This window comes from Microcebus murinus, chromosome 16, assembly GCF_040939455.1.
Source record: "Microcebus murinus isolate Inina chromosome 16, M.murinus_Inina_mat1.0, whole genome shotgun sequence".
Lineage (NCBI taxonomy): Eukaryota > Metazoa > Chordata > Mammalia > Primates > Cheirogaleidae > Microcebus > Microcebus murinus.
In genome coordinates, this window is record NC_134119.1 from 39623382 (window position 1) to 39638393 (window position 15012).

General features: G+C 54.3%; 1 protein-coding gene across 1 annotated transcript in view; it reads left to right on the forward strand.

The window, feature by feature from the left end:
* The first annotated feature begins 596 nt into the window (after nucleotides 1-596).
* TOX2 (TOX high mobility group box family member 2) overlaps nucleotides 597-15012 on the forward strand; it is a 136525-nt gene continuing 122109 nt past the window's right edge. The window contains exon 1 of the mRNA XM_020281841.2: nucleotides 597-745. Coding sequence (XP_020137430.2) covers nucleotides 647-745 — 99 coding nt within the window. The 5' untranslated portion in view covers nucleotides 597-646. The remainder of the gene's footprint in view (nucleotides 746-15012) is intronic.

Below are 15012 nucleotides of genomic sequence, written 5' to 3' on the forward strand. Positions count from 1 at the left end.
CATTACTGATGCTGAAAGTCCTTGCCTCAGTTTCCCCATGTGTAAAGTGAGAGCTTAAGCGCAGCGATTCCCCCTGGGCCCCTCTCACGGTGAGTGAGATCAGCGAGACGCGGAGGAAGGGCATCCTGAGAGCAGCCTCGGCGCTGGGCCGTGTCCCCAGGTAAGGCAGCACCCATCTGCGAAAGAGTTCCTGTCACCACCTTCCTCCTCGCCTCCCCACGCCGCCTGGGGGCTCAGCGCCGCCCCAGGTATTTAGGGCGGGGGGTATCCCACTTTCGGGGATGGGTGTCTTAAGGGCTTCTCGCTCCTCTCACCCTTGGTGGCGAAAGGCGGGACGCGAAGGGCCGTCTGGACAGGCGCACAACACTCTCAGACCGTCAGGGGCGGAGGGCGGGGCGGGGGACCGGGCTGCGGCTCTGCCCGGGGGAGGGACCTCCCGCCCCGGCCCGGGCCCCCGGCCCTCGGCGGCGCCGGAGGCCGGAACAATAGCGCGCGCGGGCGGGGCGGGGGCGGGGCGGGGCGCTTCCCCGGGCACCGCCCCCGGCCCGCCCCCCGCGCTCGCACACCGGCTCGCACACTGGCTCCCACCCGCCACCCGCCCAGGCGCTGCCCGCGGGAGCCGCCGCCGCCGCCGCGCCCGCCCGCCATGGACGTCCGCCTGTACCCCTCGGCGCCCGCGGTGGGCGCGCGGCCCGGGGCCGAGCCGGCCGGCCTGGCGCACCTGGACTATTACCACTGCGGCAAGGTAGGCGGGGGCGGGCGGGGGCGAGGCGGGCGGGGCCTGCCCGCGCCCTCGGGTCTCCGGCCAGGGCCCCAGCGTCCCGGGCTGGAGCGCGGGGCCGGAGTCACCTGGCGGCTCGGGAAGCGGCACTCTCGGGGGCGCACGGGCGACACGCACACCGCAGTCCCGCCGACGGGCACATGCCACTGACGCCGATACCCTGGCGGTTCCACTCCCGCCCTGAGTTGTCCGGATCACAGGCAGAAGTCATCCCGACCGCCACCCGCACGACGACACAGTGACACACTCACCCACGTCCTCCGGACAGCCTCACGTTATTCACAAGCTGACACACAGCGTCCCGCGGCCACACACAGGCAGCCGTGCACTACTTACAGTCTTGCTGTCCCACACGCCACCCTGACAGTCATCTATACACAACGACACGCAGCCACTCACCACGTACACTGTGACACCGCCACATACAAGTCAGCCATGTACACACTACGATGCCACACACACCGTTACATGTCCCCATCCGCTGTCACACGCAGTCACAACTGGGGCTAGGCACACAAAGAAGTCGCTCCGACAGTCATACGCCCGCACTCACAGTGACTCACACAGGCGCACACTGTCACACAACACACATCCACCCCTGGACGGTGAACCCCAGGCCCGGATGGCTCTGACGGCCGCACGGTCACAGGCGATCACACGCAGGGACAGCCATACCTCGGCCATCCGCGCTCGCGTCGGGGTTTAACTTGCGGGCGCTGCCGCGCGCTAATTGGGCTGTTTGCTAATTGGCCGTCACTGCCCGGCCCGGCGGGGGCCTCGGATTCCCAGCTGGCTGCGGCCAATCGAGGCCTGTCTCCTCCCGGGCACGGTGAGCTGGCGTCCCGCCAGGCCGGCGCTGCCGTGCGGGACCCCCGGTGTCCCCCATTTTTTCCGCGATCAGCGCCCCCACCCAACCAGGCAGGTCCCGGCTGCGCTGCGCCCGGCGCGTCCCCCGCGAAGGGGGCTCGCGCGCCTGGGACCCGGGGCTGGGGGCGTCCGAGCCCCGCTGCCCGGCTGGGCCCGGGCGGGACGGTGAGGTGCGGCCGCGCCGTCCGCGTCCCCTGCCCTCGCCGGGGGAGGGAACTTTCAAACTTAGTTCGGAGGCCAGACGGCCCGCGCGTCCGCCGGCCGGTGCGCCGGTCCGGGCGGGCTGGAGCCGGGCGCGGCTTTTCGTCACTCGGAGCCCGGATTGAACCGCGCGCGTGGGTTTCCCCGCGGCCCCGGCGCAGTCGCGCGGGCTCCGTGGCAATGCGCGGTGAGTGCGCGTCCGGTGGCTGGATCTGGGCCCTGCCCGGCTCTCCCCACCCCCTGCGGGATTTTTGCCGGGCCTCTTGTCCTGGGGACGCGGCAGGAGGGGCCGTCCCGGCGCGGGGCGCGGGCCTCCCGGGCTGGGCCTCGCGGAGCGCGCCCTCAGGCCCTGGGGAGCGGCCCGGGCAAAGCCCTCCGCGGTTTGCTCGGGGCGGGGACAGTGGGGCCACCAGGGTCTGGGGCGACGTGGGGCGGGGGCGGGCGGCGAGTGAGGTCTCGCGGAGGGTGGGGGTGATTATCTTTTGTCCAGTGACCGGCAAAGTTAGAAGCCGAAGAGGGGGATGGTAGCCTCAGGAGAAGGCCGGTTCTCCAGCCGCTTCCAGCCTGATGGAGGGAAAATAGATTAAAAGTAGCAAGTGAAGTTTTTAGGGAGGAGGAGGGTGAGTGTGGGGGCAGCTGGCGTGTCTCCTGCCCTTGGCTTTGTTATTAATATTTTTTAAAATACGAAGTTGGCAAGGTTGGTTTCAGTCTGTAGTTTGGGGGCACAGGTGGAGGTTGGGGATTTGTGCTTCAGAGTCTGGGGCATGGGGGCGCTTAGCCGGTAGTGTTCCCTTTGGGGGTGGTGTTTCTGTAAGCGAGGCCGTCCCAAATCGGGCCCTTTGGGAGGCAGGACGCAGCCCAGGCCCCTGCTTTTTTCTGATGCTCCACAAACCTCTGACTCAGCACCAGAACCCGTGTGAACGTCGGCGGGGAGGGCCCAGGCAGGGAGGGAAGAGAAGCGGGGGATTCTGGCTTCTCTCTGCGATCCAGGCCCTCTGGCCTGTAGCTGAGGATGCCTCCAGAGTCTGGGGTCCAGCTGGGGCACCCGGATAGGTGAAAGCAAAGTCTGACCTTGCACTTGGATGTGAAACCTGCTAGTCATCCTTTCAGGCTAGAGCAGGATGAGGCTGGAGAGAGGTGGACTAGGCTCACCTAGAGGCCAGAGGTCTTTTGAGAGCTGATTCCCAAGTGGGCGTGGTCTTCGGTGGTGGGGTGGGGCCTTGCTGTGACCAGGAACTCCCCTTTTGGGGCCCCTGAAGCTAATGGTGAAGGGTTGGGGAAGGAAATGCCCACGCTCCACCCTTACAACTGTTCACTAACAAAGGTGGAGGGGAAACTGAGGCCCACGGTGCAACAGTCACCACACTTGGGGCTTGTAGACTGGGCTGCAGAGTCAGGACACAGCCCACACATTGGGGGCTCTGTCTCTGGAGCCCAGGCAAGAGACTTGTCCCACAGGGACCAGGCCTTGGAAACACAAGGGCAAGAATTTGCTCAAGTGATGCCATGCAACTATAGGGCAGTTGACCTGGAAGGGCCCTTGGCGACCGTCCCCTTGGCGACCATCCCCTTGGCGACTGTCCCCTTAGCGATCCTCTACACAGAGATTCCCAGCCTCTTTAAACCAAAGTCACGAGCAGTGGTTGTTCTTTTGGTATCTTTTGTTTGAGAAAATACACGATGACAAAAAGCTGCTATGGTTTCATTTTTGCTCTGAAATAGACATGCATTTTATTAGTCACAAAATTTTCTCATGCATTAGAAAAATAGCTTACCAGATTCAAAGCAGTTGCATTATTTATTCAATGTAATAAAGGTGCTTTTTGAGCATATGGGCTTGTGGCCCTGTGGATCCCAGGATCAGTGGCCATGCTGGAAACCATGGTTCCTTCTTCTTTGCGTCACAGAAGGGGAAACTGAGTCAGGGAGGAGCGAACTCACGGGTTATGTAGCAATTAAAAGCAAGGCTGAGGCCTGAGCCCAGGTTTCTTGACTCCCAGCTGGACACTCATTTGGCCTCCCAACAAGTCTCTGTCATGGTCAGGGTTGGGAGCCTGTGATGTCCTTCCTGGGGTGGCTTTGAACTCCCTTTACTCAGGGTTTGGCGAGGCACTTTACCAGGCAGGCGATTGCTGGCAGCTCCCTGCTCAGCTGTGGCAGACCAGTGTAAACTGGCCACTGGAACTGGGCAGACCTGGGTTCCCATCTCCATGTGTGGCTTTGTGACCTAGGGCAAATGATTTTTAGCTCATTTTTTACTGAGATATGATTTATACACAATAGCATGCAGATTGTAAATGTACAGTTCCATGAGTTTTGACGAATATAAACACCCATGTAACCACCATCCCAATTCAGATGAAGAACATTTCCATCACCCCAGAAAGTTCCTGCCCCTTTCTGGTCAGCACCCCCTGTCCCCACCTCCAGAGGCAACTAGTTATCGGATTTCTATTACCAATGCTTTAAATTCGATTTAAGTATATTAACTATATTTAAGTTCCAGAACTTCACATGCAGCATAAACATTTGTGTGTCTGGCTTCTTTTTGCTCCACGTAATGGCTTCAGGATTCGTCCATGTTGTCATGTGCATCTGTAGACTGTTTCATTTTTTTGCCAAGTGATATCACGGTGTATGAATATAGCACAATTGGTTTATCCAAGCATCTGCTGAGGGACATTTGGGTGTGTTTCCAGGTCGAGGCTGTTACAAATAAAGCTGTTGTGAACATTCTTATTACAAGTCTTTTTGTGGGTGGGCAAATTATTTAATATCTCTGAGCTTTGATGTCCCCTTGAGGAGAACATTGCCTACCTCTGAGTTTCAGGAGGATTAAGTGAGGTGATGTAGGCTGGGACAGTTCTTGGCTCTTATCAGCTATTAATTAGGTAACGATGGTATCAACCATCTGGGACCTATTCCAGCGAGAGGCTTAGCATCTCTTTTCCAAGCATCCTTCATCTCTGTTGTAAACATCCTTCGAGGCTAACTTGGGTACCACTTTCCCCATGTAGTGCTCCATGGCCAGCAAACTCTCTTTTCTATCAGTTTCCCCAAAGAAATGAAACTGCGTGGGATGTAGCATGTTCTGCTATCCATCATTCAATTGACAAACATTTATTGATCACTTCTTTGTGCCAGGCACTGTGCTAGACAACCAATAGTGAACAAAGGTGACTCAGATTGCTGCCCTCTGGAGCTTATATATCAGCATGGGAAATCGTAAATATATGGGTGAAATATATGGTATTATGATTGATGGCAATACAACTTTGGAGAAAAATGAAGCAGGGAAGAGGGTTGGAGGGTACCAAGGCCTGGGGCCGGTTTTCAATGTTAAACAGGGAGGTTGGGGAAAACCTTGTGGTCTAGACCAGTGTTTCTCAAATCTGTGTACACAGTAAGAACCATCTGGTAAGATTTTTAAAGCAGATACCTGGGCTCCACCCCCAGAGATTCTGATTCAGTTGGTCTGGGGTGGGCCCTGAGAATTTGCATGTCTGGTGAGCCCCCAGGGGATGCTACTGCTGGCTCAAGAACCGCACTCTGTGTAGCAGTGGTTTGGTTGTTTGTGTACGGGTTTTTGTGGGCTCCTGGCAGGCAGGAACCATGCCCAGCTCCTGGCACAGCGCCTGACCCATAATTGCTCCGTAAGTGAGTGATTCAACTCTGCACCCACACAGCTCTGGGCATAGCGTTGTGTAGGGACTGGGACCTCGACAAGCTTGGATAATGAGTGTTTGGCGTCTCTTTTTGGCAAAAAACCACGAAGTGGGATTGAAATATGGACTTGACTGGACTTGACTTATTCGGGGTCTGCTCAGCATCCCTGGCGGGTGAGATCCGCACAGCAGGGGCACAGGTGGCTGCAGGTGGGGCCTGTGGAAGGAGCCCTGGGCCAGGTGAACCGAGGGCCGACATGGCTGGGCCCGGGGAGTGCTAGAAGGATGCACGCATCTCCGTTAGGGAGCTCTTCTTTACTTTCCAGCTAAAGCGGTTCCCTGTGGCTCTTTCCCCAACCTGTGCCGGAGGCTCCTCCAGGACCGCGGGGCTTGGGCATGTGTGGAGCAGCAGCCAGGCCTGACCCTGCTGCCCCCAGTCTTCTGGGTGACCTTGAGCATGTCAGTGCCCTTCTCTGGGCCTCTGATTCCCTCTGTGCAAAGGGAAAGCGAATCCGGGACCCTCCGCCGAGGGGGGTGGTGTGTGTGGAAATGCGATGAAATACAGGCCGAGAACAGCCTCTGTAACTGTGGAGTGCGAACCCTGGGAGGGGCGAGGAGGATGCTTTTTGAGGAGACGGGCTGGCCTGTGCTTCAGAGGGTCGGAACCACTGTGTCTGTCTTTACTTTCGTATTCCCAGAGCTGGCCTGGCACGTAGGTGCTCAATAAATATTTGCTGAATTCATGAAAGAATGAATTTGGCGCTGGCCAGTTGTAACCTGTGGCTTGAGGATCTGAGCATCCATTTGGCTCTTAGAATCTGAAGACTTTGTGGTGACACACGGAGTCCAGGGCAGGGCAGTGTCCTGTGGCTGACCTGCCGTTCCCAGTGGACCTTACCTGTATAGGCCTGCAGGACGGAGCCTCTTGGTGCACGAATCCCCCTGCTGTGTGGCCACCTGCCCCACCTGAGTCTGTAGGGCAATCTGTTTTACTTCTCTGATTTCCCAGAGCTGGTCTCAGGATAGGGAGGGAGTGTGGATTCTGGAACCTGGCAGAGCTGGGTTTGAACGCTGCCTTCACCGTCATCAGTGCAGGCAAGTTATTTAACCTTCCTGTGCTCAGTCTCCTCATCTGCAAAGTGGGTACATTGACACCTCCCTGGTGGAGTTGGCTTGCTGGTTGGAGATTATGCATAGGTAGCACTTGGCCTCAGCAGGAAATGCTTTTATTTCCATTCACAAAGAGCAGCCCAACTGAAAGTTAAAATGTGAGAGGAAGCTATTTTTTCACACCGGCTGCTGGGGGCCTGACCATATACCACAGCAGGTTCTTGTGAGAGGAGGGGCCTGGCCTTCCTAACATCAGGCATGTCTTTGTCTTGGTCTCTGGATCTGATTTTCCTGGGCCTCTGCTTTGAGAAGTCTGTTGTTAGACCGTTCAGGACTGAGAATTGGGAGAGAGCTGCTCATTCCTTCCCCGTCTTTCTGTTACCCTCTTGAATCTGGGCAGGAGAGAAAGTGGATTTTGCAGGTAGAGAAAATCAGTTCACATTGCAGCTGCTCCCATTGCTGGCTTGGGCTGGTGACCTCGTGCACATCTTCACTGCTCCAGGTCTCAGTCTTCTTGTCTGCACTAGGGGACAGAAGTGCCTTCCTCATAGTGTTGCAGATTACAGTAACAGATACGGAAGTTCTCTCTAATCCAGAACACTGTTTCCCAGCCTTGGCTACTGACATTTCGGGCTGAATAATTGTGTGTTGTGTAGAATGTTTAGTGGAATCCCTGGCCCCTCTCCACTGGATGCCAGGAGCATTCCCCCAGCCCCACTGTGACAACCACACATGCCTCAGACTTTGCCTGTGGTCAAGAACCGCTGATGTGGGCAGCGTGTTGCAGGGAGACTAGAAGATGCTGGTGACAAACGTGGCTGAGCTGCAGGGCTCGTGCTTCCTGGCCGGTATTTCAGCCCTGCGTCTCCCTTCAGTAAACCCTGTGTCCACAGCGTTGACAGTCATCTTATTTATTTATTTTTTTTTTGAGACAGAGTCTCACTTTGTTGCCCAGGCTAGAGTGAGTGCCATGGCATCAGCCTAGCTCACAGCAACCTCAAACTCCTGGGCTCAAGCAATCCTTCTGCCTCAGCCTCCCAAGTAGCTGGGACTACAGGCATGCGCCACCATGCCTGGCTAATTTTTTCTATATATCTTAGTTGGCCAATTAATTTCTTTCTATTTATAATAGAGACAGGGTCTCGCTCTTGCTCAGGCTGGTTTCGAACTCCTGACCTCGAGCAATCCGCCCACCGACAGTCATCTTATTTACATGGACCCAAACCCACAGGGTGATTTTTCAGCGTGGTTTGGGAGCAACAGTAAAAACATATGGTAAGTAATTATTAACCTAATGAGTCGTGGTAAATTGTGATTTTATATCATGGTGAAAAGACGTTGTATGACACAGGATAATAAATCTCTATCAATTACCCTGATGTTTAAAACTTGCTACTGTACAATTGCTATTTCTGGTGTCCGCTAAAATGAGCAAGAAGATTGTGGTTTTTCAGTGTGTAATGGCCTGTTTACGGCTGGGTTTCTGAGATGCTCGGCAGGTTTTTATTGAGTACCTGCTGCGTGCTAGGTCCTGGGGACTCAGCCCTGTCTTGAAGGCTCAGTGACCCAAGGGGAAAGTTTTATTTATCATATGTATGGCTATGTGCATCTGTAACCTGTTGGCTCAAGATGCAGAATAATAATGAAATATAAAATTATCGGGGGCAGTGCCAGGGGTATGGGAAGGTTTCACAAGGCAGTCGCACAGGAATGGCAGGTGGGCTACCTGGGGGCGTGTAGAGTGGTGGGGACGTTCCAGGCAGAGCGGAAGCCATTGCAAAGGTGGTTTGCGGGTACTGTCAGCCTAAGGAGGGGGGACCTGCCTGCGTGGGCATTGAGACACCAGCGGAGACGGCCATGAGCCTTGATCCCAGCAGAGCCTGGCATCCCAGCCAGTTGGGTTTTAAGTGGAGGAATGCCTGGAACCGGAGGTGTCGTGTACAAGTATGGAATGCCTCATGTCACTGGATTCAGACCATCCACACCATGGGAAAGTCTAATGACTTGTATTTCATTTCCCCCAGTAGCCAGGGGGACCCTACTTCCCAAACTTGAGCCCAACAGAATCACCTGGAAGGCAGTCAAAACACAGAGTCCTGGGCTCCACTCCCGAAAGTTCTGACGCGGTAGGTCTGGGGTGGGGGTGGGGGCTGAAGACTGGCACTGCGAACAAGTTGATGGTGCAGGTGTTGCCAGTCTGGGGACTGCACTTAGAGAGCCGCTGGTCTAGACTAGAACATGGGAGGATTTTCCTGCCTTGACTTGGGACACCAGGGATAGATTGCTGGCCGGGGACATTAGCACTGGCTGGGACACTGTTAGGGTTTCTTCATCAGCTTCTGATGAGCCATGGGGTGAGTCTCCTTCACTGTCGGGAGAGCCTCACACTGGGTTCCCTGGGAACAATCCTGAGATGGAAGGTTTATTTGTGGGGAGGTTCTCAGTGGGGCAGGAGGGAAAGGAAGCTCGGGCAGAGGGAGAAGCTGGCCCGTCACATGGTTCTGACGGAGGCCATCCTGCAGGGAGCGCTGGGGCTGGGGTGGCTCTCCAGAGTTGTCGCAGACTGAAGCAAGGGGATGGCCCCCAACTTTTGATGCCTGTGTCATCCAGCCGTCGGCTGCAGGCAGTGGCCTTGGGCGAGGGAGGTCCCGGTTTGGGCAGAGCTGGGAGGCCAGCAGCTGACATTCCTGTGGCTGGGGGGGGGGGGGAGCATATGGAAGAGAGTGTATGGACACATCACTGTGTCCATTTCGGGAAGATGCATCCTGGGGAGAGAACTCATCTTCCTCTTGGTTCCCACGAAATCAAGGTTCATTTCAGCATGTTGACGATTTTTAGTGCCTTTGAGTCGCTCGCTGAAGATGCCTCTTTGTCTCGCAGTGTGAACGAGATGTGCCCCCTGCCCTGGGTGGGGAATGCAGGGTAGTGGCTTCTTAGGTCCGAGGGAAGAAAAACGATAATGGAGTTTTCATGGCCCCAAAGAGATGCTCTTACACGTTCCAGGGTAGAAATAAGCACGAATTATTCACTAAGTATTTGTCATGTCTTAGGCTCATTCACTCGCATCCTCTCCTTAAGTCTTCATAAGAACCATGCTAGGTACGTGTGTCCCCATTTTTTAGGTGAGAAAACTGAGATCCAGATCCATCAAGCGACAAAAGGTGGCAAAAGAGCTTGGTAGGTGGAGCTGGGATTTGGCCCGTGCTCTCTCTCTCTGCAGCCCCCTCCAGCGCCGGTGGAGCCCCTCCCTTCTGCTGCAGGGGTGGAAGACTGTCAGAGCCGTGGGCTTGCCTCTTGTGGGTTTGGTTTTTTTTTTTTTTTGGTGGAAAAGGGTGGGCTCCCAGCTGAGCTTCCTGCTTTAGTTTTCAACTTCAGGCATCATTTGCCATTAGAATGTCTTCACATTACAGCTAATTAAAACGTGCTTATCTCGAAGTTGGGCCTAATTTGCAGGAATGATTTAGAAACTTGTTGGAAACGAATCCGACTCAGTAGTATAACCGAGGGTCAATCTCATGCATAAATTTTATTGTTTCATTGTGCTGTGTTTTGACTTGAACTGAACTTTATAATGTGGAAGAAGGACCCTGGGCCTTTGGTTTCGCTCATTTATTCTGCAAATATTTACTGAGTGCCTACTGGGTGCTACTTAAATTATTTAAAGAGGTTTCCCATCCCATCCCCACGCTTTCTGTGTTCTCTGCTTCCACCTGAGATATAAATTAATTTTTATGCAAAACCAGATGGTGGATTTAAATGTGACTTTGGGTTAAATGGAAGTGCCTGGGTTCATATCCTGGCACTTACAAGCTGTGTGACTTTGGACCTGTCACTTAGCCTCTCTGAGTCCCAGTTTCCTCACGTAACTACATTTGCATCTCAGGCTGGCGGTCAGGCCTCTGGGAGAAGTCATCCTTTCCCTCAGTCCTGCTGCCAGCCACCGTTCAGGTCATCTGGGCCCCTTGCAGGATAGCAACTGTAGGCTCTGCTCGAGGTTTTAATGGCTTTGATAAATTCGAGAGTCTAAGGAGCTTTTCAGTTTAGGATCGGTGCAGAGCTTGCTTCCCTTGGGATGGTCTCTTTTCTCTCCTTTCAGTCCCGTTCTTTCTCATTGCAGCTTCTGCAGGGAGTCTTTAATGATCAATTAAACATTCACACTCACAAGCCTGACGCAGGCGACACTTGGCACCAGTCTCCTCAAAGGATTTGGGACACAGCCCGCCACAGCCTGCCAGCAAGGCACGTGAATTGTTCCTCTTCTGCAGGAGTGGTTCTTGCAGCCGTCTCTGCAGCGGTCTGCGGAGGTGGCCGGAGCTATTCTCTTGGCTGCCCCCCTCCCTCCCCGGTTTTAGTTCAAGTGCAGAGGAGTGAATGGACCCTCCGTGGGTGAATTTGGAAGCCACCTTGGCTTAGGAGTCTCAGTCCCCACAACAGCTGCTTTCCTCGTAACAATTCCTTAGGCTCAGCTTCCCGGGCCCTTGCAAGGGACATGTCAGTTACAAATGTCACTGCACACTGGCTGCTTTATCAGATATTCATAATTTATAGGTAGTTCCTCCTAGTCCAGATGTGACTTACCAATCAGGGGTCATTTTTACCATAGGTAGAGTTGCCTAGTAACATAGTTAACATCCTGCCTTCCTCAGGTTTCCAGGGGACTCAGGCTAGACAATTAACAAAGGTGAAATTCTCTTGCAACAAGGGAAAAGGTTTGATTAACCCTTTACCAACCCTTTTTCCCCCTGTTGAGGGCTGGTGCTTTTTGGCATCTCTAGAAAGATGAGTGAAGTCCTCAGTGTGTTTTGTCATGTGTTCCATGCTGGGTACATTTTCTGATAGATCTGTATAAGACACACAGACACACACACACGCGCACGCTGTGACCAGGAGACATGCTTTGGAGTCACCCTGGTCTGCGATCAAATCCTGGCCTTGCTGTTTATTAAGAGTTAATGCACTTACTAATTCCTTCCATCCTTCCTTCCTTCATTCATGCAGCCACCCAAAGGCTGTTCTTGCTTATTGTGTGCAAGTCTCTGTGGTAGGTGCCAGGCATGGACAGGTGATTAAGACGTGGTCCTTGTCCTTGGAGGGGCCACAGTCTTATTAGAGAGACAGACAAAAATAAACTATGTCAAATGTGTGTGGTGAGCTGTACGTAGAAGTCGCGCAGGAGACTGTGGGACCAGCAGGCCAGGCTGGGGATGGGGAAGGATTCTCAGAGGACGGGACACCTGCCTGTGCTTGAAGGTGGGTGCGACTTGGCCAGGTGAAGAATGTAGGGAAAAGCATTCCAGGTAGAAGGAACAGCATGTGCAGCGGCATAGAAAGGGATGGGGGTGTCAAGACATGAGGCTGGAGAAGGGAGCCAGGGGCATTTGGAAAGCTATTTATTCTCTTTGGCCTCAGTTTCCTCATCTACAAAATGGGTTTAGAAGTGCTTACTTGGCTCTGAAATTAATGAGGTAATAATGCATGTTTAAGCACTTGGTATAGCTCGCCATAATTCCCGTTCCAAATCTGTCTACGGATGCCTAAGAGCCAGGCTTTGATTCCAAATGTTACAAGGATTAGAAAATACCGAGGGGCCCGGCCACCCACTCGCGCGATGAAGGTTCCTCCAGCTGCTCTTCTGTCGGTCACTTTACTCTCTCTGGGATGGAGTGCTAAATAGCTTCACACAATCCCGGATTATGTCCCACAGTATCAATGAAGCACATAATTGTGTTTCCTTAGTGGCCCGACATTAGCAATAAGCCCTGACCCCGTCGAGGTGTTCGCTGGGACGATTTTCTGTCTGCCGACAGCCTTGCTTCCATCCGATGCTCTGGCAGCGCGTCCTGCCTTGCTTATGCGGCTCCATCTTGCGTCCCTGGAAGGTGGCCGGCTCCCGCATCCCAGCCGGGGAAGCTTAGCTCGCAGTGGAGTTCGGAGACATGGACCAGCCAGTGAACGAATGTCACCTCTCAGGATGAGCGGAGGAGCCTTGGTGGCCATGACCAAGATCTTTGTGATGCATAAACTGGATCCTGTCTCTTCTCTGTGCAGAGCTGCTCAGGGGCTCTCCATGCGAGCCTGGAGAATCCTAACACGCCTAAACCGTGTCTTCCCTGATCGCAGCTTACAACCTTCCAGTGTCTTCCCCTGGCAGGTGGATAACATCAGACTCCTCCTTGGCCCCTGAGTCCTCGTGCGATCTAGCCCCTGCCTGCTTTTCCAGCCCCACTCCCAGCATCTCTGAACCAGACACCAGGCTTTGTGCTGGGACGTGGTGGGGAGCAAAGTCAGCCCCATCACCTGGCCTGCGGTGACTCCATCCTGCCACCCTTGCCTTCTTGCTGTTTTTCCCACCCCGGCTGTGTGCTGTCTTGCCTGAGGGGCTTTGCACAGGCCTGGAATGTTCTTGCCCTCGTTCCTCCTGTGCCGGCTCTTGCTTAGCCCGCAGGCCTCAGCTGCCTCCCACCTTCTCACACGCTGACCTGCTGATCTAACGTTACCCCCATTTTCCCCTGGTGTAGCCTCTGGCTGGTTCTTCCTCATGGCAGGATGTCGTTGTGCAATTACTTGACTGTTCCCACTTCAGGACAGCAAACTTTCAAATCCACTGGGATTGTGTTTGTCCTGTTCACCACTGGGTCCCTAGCACCCAGCGTGGTGTCTGCTCAATACAAAGTTGTTGAAAAGAATGAACCAGGGAACGCGGTGGATGTTATTTCCTAGAGATGGCCACCGTACCATATCCCAGGCTGTGCTTCCAAGAATAATCCACTCACCCTCTCTGGGCCTCACTTATCTGCTTGGAACATTGTTACCAGGAGGATTAAACACATAAATGTGAGGGACACAATGTCTGGGGCCTGCGAATGTTAATACGGGAGAATTCTCAAATTCTCACTGTAGCAACATACCGGGCTCGTCTCCAGTGGAGGCCGAGGAAGAAAGTTGACATGGGAGTCAAGGGGGTGGATGCTTGAAACCATTGCCCTCATGGTTCTAATCAGCGCTCGACTCTCTGGGGCAAGGGCTGGCAGGCCCAGCCCCTGTTTGGGCCACTTTGCGTCTCCCTGTGGGTGATGTGACCTTGCCTTTGTTGGGAGGGAGGTGTCCTCCAGGTTGCTTGGCCGGGGTGTCTGGGGCACAGTCAGCCTGGCCTTCGGAGATAACAAATCTCCCTCCAGCCCATGGGAATGTTTCTGTTTAGCAAGCAGGACTTCTTGGTAGCCTCTCTCCTGAAGTTATCACCTCTCTCTCTCTCTCTCTTTTTTTTATGAAACTGTAAATTATGAATACTATGCTACCTGCCAAAAAGTTTAGGAAATGGGGGAATCACCTGCCTGCTCTGATCCCACTGTGCAGATTCAAGAAGAGTGTTTATCTTGACACTTTCCTTTTCATGCCTGCAAACTGCACGTCCCTTCCCTGGTCCACCAGAAAACCCTTCGCTCATCCTTTTCTTTTTCCTTCTAATGATGCATAATTTACCTGTTCGCTCATGGATGTATCCGTCAGAGCCACACTGACTGCCAGGGCTCTGTTTGGGCATTCCTCACCCACCCGGCACCCTCCTACATACATACATGTCTTTCCTAAGTTTTGGCTCAAGTGCCACCCCCTCCGGGAGGCCTTCCTGGCTGTCCTTCCCCATCTGGTGTCTGTAACACTGTGGGCTCCTGGAGCTGCCTGCCCAGTGTCCTTAGGGGACGGGGACCTCAAAGGCCGTGGCTCTGAGCTTGGACTCTGACTCAAGGGCAGTCGTGGAGGAGAGCTGCATTGTAGGAGAATCTCTGTAGCTGGCTTGTGGGGAAAGACACGGCCCGGCAAGGGTGCTTGCAGGAGAAAAGCTGGGAGGTGATGCTTCTGGCTTGGGAGGGCGTGGATGGTGGCTTGTGGCCATGCTGTCCAGTAAGGCAGCCACCCACGTGTGTGGCTGTTTACACTTAAAGTGAAAGAAAACAAAATGGAGCTCTTTAATCACACCAGCCGAGTTTCGAGTGCTCGACAGCCACATACGGGGATGCCTGTCCTGAGAAGGGCAGACGAAGAACATTTCTGTCATTGCAGCAGCCTCTGTTGTGTCCACTCTGGCTTGGACTGGGGTGCCGGGGAGAGAATGCAGGAAGTGGAGGGAGGGGAGGTCTCAGCAGGTAGAGTGCGTGAGATTTGGGGATGGGTTGGATGGTGACGTGTGGCAGGGAGGGGGTGTCGCAAATACGAGCCAGGAATTAGAATTCCCAGATCAGAGGGAGTGAGCATTTTTATGGGTTCTGATTCATGTTGACATGTCGTTTTCCAGAAGCTTCCTCATGCTCCCCAACAGCACGAGAAGGTGCCCATTTTATCGCACTCTCCTGGCACGGCTCGTTGTCTTTTGAAAACCCTTGCGTTGTG